Source organism: Cannabis sativa, chromosome 6 (assembly GCF_029168945.1).
Source record: "Cannabis sativa cultivar Pink pepper isolate KNU-18-1 chromosome 6, ASM2916894v1, whole genome shotgun sequence".
Taxonomy (NCBI): Eukaryota; Viridiplantae; Streptophyta; class Magnoliopsida; order Rosales; family Cannabaceae; genus Cannabis; species Cannabis sativa.
Window position 1 is genome coordinate 1,699,080 of NC_083606.1, and position 10,001 is coordinate 1,709,080.

Here is a 10,001-nt window from a genome sequence, read left to right on the forward strand (position 1 = left end):
GATAATCAATTTCACTTAACGACATATCGTTTGTATAATCGATTTGTCGTTGGAATTTTGATAAACGACATGTCGTTTTATCAATGTCTTTCTACTTCTTCTACCATAGACGTTTGCAAACTCCAGCCTCCACCATACAACGGCGGCGCGTGTTCGCCAATCGCTCGTCTGTGCTAACCTGGCTTTGCTACCATTAGAGTTACAGGTTTGTTTTCTTATGTATTGATTATAAAGTTTTGGTTTTTATTTGGGGTTTTCATCATATGAGATTGAAAAACCTAAAACCCTAAATTTTTATATATGAGTTTGGAGATGATGGAATATCCAGTATATATTTTTTACAAATTTGAGAGGGAAAACAGTAGGGTTTGTAATTTGCACCTAGTTGATTTTTCCTGGTATTTCCATTTAGGTCAAATTGAGAAACATGAACTATACTTGAAAAAGCTTTAGCTTTGATTGGAATTGGAAAGAAACTATACATGAACTCCTGTTGTTTAAATGTATGTATGCTTTGGGTTCTAAATTAAGCTTAAGCTTTCTCTCTATAATTTCATTTCAATTTGGGGCTTCTTTGATAATGCAATTAAATTGAGTTGTTTATGTTAAAAATTCAACAATTCTGTGGCAATTCTTTGATAAAGCACTTGAAATGAGTTCTTGGAAGTTTGAAACTCAATAGTTGTCAAGGAAATTGTTTTTTAGGTAAAAACTTCATCTCTTTACCTTAAAACAAATTCAGGGAAGAAGAAGCTGGCTTTTCCATGGCGATTCGCTTATTTGTTGCTGATATCAGAAGGTGAGCTCACATTTCTCTTTACCTCTCTTTATTGAACAGTTTCTTTGGCTTTTTTGAATCACTCTTTTGGGTGTCTGAAATATGCAGCTTCATGCTTCAACTGGATGTGAAAAATTGTCTTAGGAGATCAATATGTTCTTACAATAGTTCACTAATGGCAGATGAGTCCTCCAATGAATTCATACCGAGAACCAAAAGCGATTTCAAGGGCAAGATTTTGAGGCTCAAGTACCCTTTTGGTTGTGCAGCCACTGTGCTTGAGAACTGGGTTGATCATGGCTATAAGGTTTCCTTTCATGAACTTCGTCGCTTATCCACCCAACTCTTGAAGCTGAAACGCCACAACCACGCTCTCCAGGTTCCAAATTCAATTCCGAATCATAGCTCTAGTTCGTTTTACTTTTTCTCTAACTATATTTATATTTCTCTATTGAAATGTCAGATAATGAACTGGATGGAAACTCAAAACGGGTTCTTAATGTCACCAACAGATCATGCCATGAAGATGGAGTTAATCATCAACATCAAGGGTCTAGTGGAAGCTGAAGAATATTACAGAAGCAAAATCTCAGGCACTGCATCGCGTAAAGCTGCTAGCTTTTCTCTTCTCCGGGGTTATGTTAAGGAAAGGGACACTGAGAAAGCTGAGGCTTTCATGTCAGAGTTGAATGGCTCTGGACTGGTTGTGAACTCTCATCCGTACAATGAGATGATGAAGCTGTACATGGCAACCTCTCAATTCGGAAAAGTACTTCGTGTTATACAGGAAATGAAGCATAACAGAATACCCTTGAATGTTTTGTCCTACAACCTTTGGATGAATGCCTGTGGTGAGATATCTGGGGTCTCTTCTGTTGAGATGGTTTACAAAGAAATGATTCGAGATGATGGTGTTGAGATTGGATGGAGTAGTCTTTCAACTTTAGCTAATGTTTATATGAAAGCAGGGCATTTTGAAAAAGCTAGTTTGGCTCTTAGAAAGGCTGAGGATAAACTGTCAAGCTTTAATCCTCTTGGTTATAACTTTCTCATAACACAGTATGCCTCGTTGAACAACAAGAATGAAGTTCTTCGGGTTTGGAATGCTCGTAAAGCATTAAGTGAAAGAATCAATTGTGCAGATTACATGTGCCTAATGCTGTGCTTGGTAAAGCTAGGTGAGATCAAAGAAGCTGAGAGAGTTTTCATGGAGTGGGAATCCAACCGTCGTAAGTTTGATATTCGGGTTTCAAATATCCTTCTAGGTGCTTATGTTAGGAATGGGTTGATGGACAAAGCTGAATCATTTCATCTCCAAACATTGGAGAAAGGGGGATGCCCAAATTATAAAACTTGGGAGATCCTCATGGAAGGGTGGGTGAAAACCGAAAAGATGGAGAAAGCCCTTGATGCAATGAAGAAAGCATTCTCTTTGATGTGACATTGCCATTGGAGGCCATCAGATGGTGTTGTAATGGCCATAGCAGAGTATTTCGAGAAGGAAGGGGATGTTGAAGGTGCGTGTTGGTATGTCAAGGCTATCCACGATTTGGGTTTCGCGAGTTTGCCATTGTATAAATCTTTGTTGAGGATATACAGTTATGCTCAGAAACCAGCTTTAGATATTCTAGAAATGATGGAGATTGACAAGATCAAAATGGATGATGAGGCTTATGACCTCACTCAAGCCATAAGTGGTAATAAAGTTCACAACTTCTCAACGATTTGTGAGTGAAAATTCTTAGGACATTTAGCTCTATAAAATCACCCTCATTCAACCATTTGAAACCATCTCTATTCAGATTCGGGTTAGAACTGCATAACATCTTTGTTCGGATTGGAAAGAAACTCATGATTGTATGCTTCAAAGACCAATGAAGTCTCATGGGAAAAGGACTTACTTACATTCCAAGCAACTTGACACAGCCCTTAGCCATTGTTAATTGCTCTTTCTCAAACATATTAGGGTGTGAATTTATATATATATATATATATGACGGGGTTACTAGATATTAATTGTTAACATGAAAGAATATACAGTTCTTCGAGAATGTATCACTCTGGGAATTCGATACAAATTATGATCTGCAGATATTTTGATTTCAACAAATGATGACACTCTCTCTAATCCTATATTCTTGTTATGTCATGGATTTTGAGATTGTAAAATTTAGAAAATTGTAGTTAAAGTAGAGTGGCGTATATACTAATTACAGAGAGTAATTGAAATTCTCAATTATTTTCAATCACATGTTCAAATAACATCTTCCAAATGGTATAATTACTTTCAATTATACTTAAATCTAATTACATTATGATTTTTCAAAAGTATTTTTAATAATATTAATTATCTAAATATAATAATATCGTGCAATCTGCAATCACATTCAATTGTCATCGAGTGATAAAAATTTAAAAGTATAATTGAAACTCCTCAATTGGCTCCACATACATAACTATTATAAAATACACTCAATTCCAAATTACACTTTACAAATTAACTTTCCAAACATGCTCAACTTTAGAATTACTCATTATCAAAAACACAAAAGATTACATCGGTACACATATCTTTAAAATGTAATATAAAATTTTTCCTCAATTATTAAGACTACTAGATTTAAATTTTTTTTATCCAATTCCATTCAATTTTACTAATGCGGTCATTGTTCATATACTAAATCGTGCTACCCAATTTTAATATCTACCAAATCATGCCCTCGAATTTTGATATGTACCAAATTGTGTCTTTTGAACGAACTTTTGGTTAGGTTTTATGCCCTAAATAAAACTCTTTACAATCTGATTAGTTATCAATATAAGAAATTTGAAGTGATTGATGTTTGTATGAATTTTACATGCTAATGGTTTAATATGTTTAATATGTTTATTACATTCATACACACAAAATCAGTTAAATCCAGATCATATGTTTATTCACAATTACAGTATCGTCAACACAGTGGAATGTGATTGTGATCATATGAATCAAAAGTATTGGTCCCTGTTTCATCAGTGTTATTGGATTTACACTAATGTGATAATCAGCGATGATGTGTACTTACACTTGGAGTAAGTGTTATGTTCTTTCCAGGACATTAGTAAAGTATACTAGTTTCGAATGTATGGAGTATACATTGGACTGGACCGATATTGCAACTAAGTTAAGATATTACAAACTTACCGTTATACATATCTTTCCAAGTCAATATCAGTAGTTGATCTTAAGATTAAAAGAATCTAAATCCTGATATGCTTAGGCTCAACTCAGGAGTGCTATTCATGTTCTTAGATTTATTAGTTAAGCCTACTTTTGGGTCAGGGTGATACGTATATTTTGGGAACATGATAGTATGATTGAGTGGGAGTGCTGAACATAAATATGGAATCTATAGCTTCTACTGGTGTATAGAAGTCAAGTGATGATTCCCTTCGAGCTTAGCAAATAGAAGTAAATGGATGAGCTCTTGTTTAACTGACTAATTATTAGATCACTAAACACCATTTACAGGTAGCTAAGTGTTTTAAGGGGCAAAATACATTGAGGGGTGAGAACGGTAAAGAAATCTCATCTTGATGTAGATCATCTATATAGAGGATCTTTAAATCACAATAAGATTATAACAATGGTTAAATGAGATAGCATATTGATATCATGGAACATACAATATGCTCTATATAAGTCTGAGAGTGCAATTCTAAGTTCTAAGAGTGGATTCAACGAAAAATTAATAAGTAGGAATTTACTTGGTAAATTTGGTTCACTTATTGGAAGCTCAGCATATAGATCCATGGTCCCCATTCTAGTTGAGAACATTCTGCTTGTAAGACTCATTAATTGATTCGTGATTGATCAATTATAATTCTAAAGTTAGACTATGTCTAATTTTATGAATTTTCACTAAGCAGTGGTGAAATTGTAAAGAAAAGAGTTTCTAGGTTTATTTATTTATTAATAGACTTTATATGTCTAATTAATAATTAAATCAAATGACAATATTATTTAATAATCTATTTTAGTTATTAAATAATTAGTTTTGGCATTTAAAAGGTTAGAATTGGAAAATTGGCGTTTTTGAGAAAATAGAGATAAAATTTGATAAAACTGCAAAATCAAGTGGGGCCCAATACAACACCATGGCCGGCCACTTAATGTGGGATTTCAAATTAATATTTTCATTATTTTAATGCCAAATAATTCCTAACCTAAACCTAGTAGTTGCCTATAAATAGAAAGTGATGGCTCAGTCAAATCACAAGTTTTCATATCAGCTTTCTGACAGAAATTTTTCTCTTCAGAAAAACTGAGCCTTCCTCACTTTCTATACCTGGCCAAAACCCTCTCTTCTCTTTTCCCTTCATCAATTTTGACCCTAGTGAAAGAGTAAGTGCCCACACACAGCAAGCAGTAACTCAATCATAGATTGGAAGACTGTGAAGGATCAAACTTGAAGAAGAAGGACATTCGGGCTCAGATCTTGATTATACTCTGCTACAGAAAGGATACACGGGTTAGAGATCTGAGTGGAAGGAGACATTAATTCCGCTGCATCAATGTAAGGTTTTCTTAACTTTATATGTGTTTAATTTATCGTTTTAGAAAGTTCATATTTAGGGTGTTTAAACAATATACTTGTGAGTAGATCTAAGATCCTGGTAAAATAAATATTCTAACACTTTCATCCGTCCACATTGAACTTCTATTAGTAAAATTAGATAATTTTTTTTTAATTTTTTAATCATTCAAGAGAAATTTTTAACGGCTAAGGGGCTAAAAGCCTAATTGTAAGGGCAATATGTTTCATACCCATCTACCGATCTGATAGGCTAAGGTCGTGTTAGCGTCTATCTGTATTCTCCTAACGTTCTTAGGCCTTTTAGAATACTCTTTTTGGACCTTTTGGAATATCTCCGAGTGAAGGAAAAAGAGTCTCCATAGTTCCACCTTTCCAAAGAGGGGGGGGGGGGGGGGGGGGGGGCGGAGTGATCCAATTGCTTGCCTTTTATCTAAGATGGTAGGTTCAAACCAGCTAGGTCCTCCGGAACCACAAGAATCCTTAATTAGAATGGGATTCCAACTCAGCACCTTTTGAGATTTTGAGAAGAGTTGTTGTTTGGAAAGCACAGTACGATGAAAGTTGTAAGAAGGTCTAACGACCGCTTTGAATGGAGCTTGCTTTCCAAAAAAGTCACGGGGCGATAGATTGACGAACAAGGAAGTCAGAAGATAGGTCGACTCGAATCTCACTGGCAAACTCTTATGGTTAGTTCTTGGAGAGGTATCTTGAACCAAATCGCTATGTCCGAAGAGGAAAAGTTCTCGAACAAAAATCCTAATTATAAAATCCTCTTACCTTAAATTTTTGTTATTACCTAATTTACCCCTCAAATAAAACTACAACTCAACTTAGGGTTATTCTCTTCTTCATCTTCATCCACTCAAACCTAAACCAACATAACTGTAACAACGCTCCGGCTCCAGCTCCAGCTCCGGCTCCGGCTCCGGCTCCGACACACCTAGCCAGAGTTAGCTACTCGTCTCAGTCGGAACCACTCTTCTCTTCTCTTCTAATCCATTGCAAAAGGTACTTTCTTTTCAGTCAGACCACCATGTGTTTGATATAATTGACATGCTTATCATACATTTTAGGGTTTAAGCCAAGCAGCCATGGATGAAAGCTCGTAACTTTCAATCTGAAAATAGAAAACTCAATGCTGAATTTCCAATTAACATTACGAATGTTATAGAAAAAATCACTTCTTTTTACAATTATCAGAAAATTTTTGATGTTGTCCAATGGTAGTTTCCTTCTGCCATCTCTGGCAAGAACATCATCACCTCTTTTATCATTCTTTGTCAAAATTCCTCTTCCATTGATATACCGACAGAATCACAGCCATTGCCGATCATTTGAGAGAATTCTAGTTGAAAACATTTATCACAAACGGTTTTCAATGGGGAAAAGTAATAGGTTTTGTACTATGGCTTCCGCTCCTGTTTCGAACAGAGCGACAAAGAAGGCGCGGCGAGAATCGCCTGAGGGTTTGCTTAAGCACAAATTTGATATGTGTTCTAAGCATGGTGATGTAGCTGAAGCACTTAGGCTTTATGATGAAGCTCGAATTAATGGTGTCCAATTGAATTTGCATCATTACAATGTGTTACTCTATTTGTGTTCTTCTGTTGAATTGAGTAGTGGAGAAATGGTTTCATCTGATTTAGTTTTGAAAAGGGGTTTTGAGGTTTTTGAGCAAATGGTTATGGATAAGGTTGCGCCGAATGAGGCTACGATTACCAGTGCAGCTAGACTTGCTGCTGCAGCAGAAGACCCAGAAAGGGCTTTTGAGTTGGTTAAACAGATGAAAAGTTTTGGTATTCCACCCAAGTTAAGGTCTTATGGACCAGCATTGTTCGGGTTTTGTAAGAAAGGAGAGGCCGAGAGAGCTTATGATGTTGATTCTCACATGGCTGAATCTGGGGTTCTTCCTGAAGAGAGTGAGCTTTCTGCTTTGCTTAAGCTTAGTTCGGATTCGAAGAAGGGAGACAAAGTTTATGAGATGTTACATAGGTTGAGGACTACAATAAGGCAGGTTTCGGAGTCAACTGCTGAAGTTATTGAAGATTGGTTTGTGTCTGAAGAGGCTGGGAAAGTGGGGATTGTGGATTGGGATGTGAATAATGTGAAGGAAGGAGTTAGGAGTGGCGGTGGAGGATGGCACGGTCAAGGGTGGCTCGGGATTGGGAATTGGAGAGTGGTGAGGACTCGAATGAATGAAGATGGTGTTTGTCAATCTTGTAATGAAAAGCTTGTTTGTATTGATATTGATCCCAGAGAGACTGAAAATTTTGCAGCATCACTTACTAGCTTGGCTTGTGGAAGAGAAGTTAAAGCAGATTTTCTTCGGTTTCAGGTTTGAACACCATCTAAACATCCTCAGTTAATAAGGTTTTTGTTTATTTTGCATATGAACTCTACTGAACCTGAATTTATATATATATATATAATGCTGAGCTCGTTTGAGTTACTTTGATAGTTGATATTATTGAGAAAGAGTTTCTTTTGGAGGGTCTCAACCCAATCTGATATGAATTCAGTTGCATGGCTTGAATCCCAATTAAAAATTGATGATTTCTCAACAGAAGTTTCAATGATTTGTTTAATAAGAAAGAAATGAAAGAAGTAAATACTTAACACACACACACACACACATATATATATATTCTTCAGGCCAGTGATAAATAATATGTTTTCCAGAAACATCATGATTGATTTGAAGTTAACTCATTCAGGAGTGGCTCAAGCGTCATGGTCCATTCGATGCTGTTATAGATGCTGCAAACGTTGGTCTTATAAATCAACACACTTTCAATTTTTTCCAGGTGAGTTTTTACTTTACGCCAATAAATTTTCAGCAATGTTCACAGTTTTCTTTGTGCCATATTAGATAGATGGATCAACTTATGTTCTCTCTTGTTTTTTTTATCTGTTGTAGCTTAAATCTGTTGTTCATCAATTACAACAAATTAGTCCATCAAAGAAATTGCCACTAATTATATTACACACAAGTCGTGTAAATGGGGGTCCTGCTCAGGATCCAAGGAACAAGAAATTGATAGAAATGTGGAAGAAGGCCGGTGCACTTTATGCTACTCCTTCCGGCTCAAATGATGATTGGTTCGTTCGCATCCCTTACTTATTAATATTTTTTTTTTTTTCGAAAAAGAAATCACTTGTCTTAGACTAGCCGCCTCCCTTTATGTATTGAGAACCTCACTTGTGGCAGAGAAAAACCTTGGTAAACAAAAATTTTAGTACAAATTAGAGAAAACAAAACAAAAAAAAATCATCCAATCTAATCACATCAACGAACTCCACTTAGGAAGGAAAAGTTCTCAAAACATTTCGTTCTAAAGATCCAAGTGACTGTCCAAAATCTGATTCTCGCCCTAACATCATCCGCTGATTTCTCAATTCCTTCAAAAATTCTTCTATTAATGAATTGGATTACCTTATTATGCAATATCATTTTTGTTGGTTGAACAAGTTGGTCTTTCGTCGGTTGGTTTTTGTTAGTGTGTATGATATTCTATCTCTACACCCAAATAGCTCAAACATTCATTAGTGTGTTATTTAACAGGTACTGGTTATACGCTGCTGTTAGTTGCAACTGTTTACTGGTAACAAATGATGAAATGAGAGACCATTTATTCCAATTGTTAGGGACTAGCTTTTTCCCAAGATGGAAGGAAAAACATCAGGTATTAATATTTGCTAGATGCATAGAGAAAAACATCATACCCGAATCGCTGTGGGAGGTATTGACTCGAGTGTGTTTTGATCATATTTTGCAGGCTCGGTTATCAGTATCGTCTAGGGGACCTCAGCTTCACATGCCACCACCTTATTCAAATGTAATTCAGGTTAGATAATTAATCAAACTGCTAATCAATTTTATTTTTCTTCTTATACTTTCATTTGGGGTTTCCGAACAAACTATGATGATTTGCCATATTCGGTTGATGAATGCAGGAATCCGAGGATGGTCGGTGGCATGTGCCAACGATCACAGGTGATGATCTCGAAACCCCGAGACAGTGGTTGTGTGCTACTAGAGCCAGAAATACAGATTAGGGAGAGAGAGGTGTTTCTATGTCTTTCTATTCAATTTTACTTCTATTTATTTTTTACTCAATTCAATGAGGCAAGTCTGTTGAAAGTAATTTTGAGAGTGACTTTGAGAGGTTTGTTTCTATAAATTGATGTTAAAATGCATCATCATACATCGAAAGTCATTAAGGTGTTTTGAAATTTTTGAGGAACACTTTTCTTTAGGCTTGTTAAATAGATTTCCCATACCTCTTCTAATCATATAACATGGTACAATTAAAGAAAATATATTTTTTTAATTAGATACTTTGGCTGCAAATATCTCATAAATTAAGTACTTTTACTACGAAAATTTGGTAAATTAGGTACTTTCACAATGAATGTTTAAAGGTATCAGTGGTGCCTAGTACTACTCAAGATGTTGTATTCTTATTTAGTGCAATTAAGTATGGAATAATTACATAAGATACCATTTTTTGTAAAATATTTACATTTTTACGTTTAAAGAATATTTTTTTTACATTTTTACGGTTTTCCAAAAAATAACACGAAAACAACATAAAATCAACAAGAAAACAACATAAAAGTAATATGAAAATAACAACAAAAAATAA

The 10,001-nt window shown here is 35.3% G+C and overlaps 2 protein-coding genes across 2 annotated transcripts; both read left to right on the forward strand.

Moving 5' to 3' along the window:
* The first annotated feature begins 60 nt into the window (after positions 1 to 60).
* LOC115724519 (pentatricopeptide repeat-containing protein At5g27460) lies at positions 61 to 2,888 on the forward strand. The gene is made up of 4 exons (XM_030653816.2): positions 61 to 205; positions 743 to 799; positions 887 to 1,157; positions 1,242 to 2,888. The coding sequence occupies exons 2-4, from the start codon at positions 765 to 767 to the stop codon at positions 2,217 to 2,219; spliced, it is 1,284 nt and encodes a 427-aa protein (XP_030509676.2). The 5' UTR covers positions 61 to 205; positions 743 to 764; the 3' UTR covers positions 2,220 to 2,888.
* Positions 2,889 to 5,886: 2,998 nt separating this feature from the next.
* LOC115694765 (proteinaceous RNase P 1, chloroplastic/mitochondrial) lies at positions 5,887 to 9,706 on the forward strand. The gene is made up of 6 exons (XM_030621851.2): positions 5,887 to 7,690; positions 8,070 to 8,159; positions 8,273 to 8,454; positions 8,918 to 9,038; positions 9,132 to 9,200; positions 9,310 to 9,706. Exons 1-6 carry the CDS (start codon positions 6,566 to 6,568, stop codon positions 9,409 to 9,411), a joined length of 1,689 nt encoding a protein of 562 aa, XP_030477711.2. The 5' UTR covers positions 5,887 to 6,565; the 3' UTR covers positions 9,412 to 9,706.
* The last annotated feature ends 295 nt before the right edge of the window (positions 9,707 to 10,001 follow it).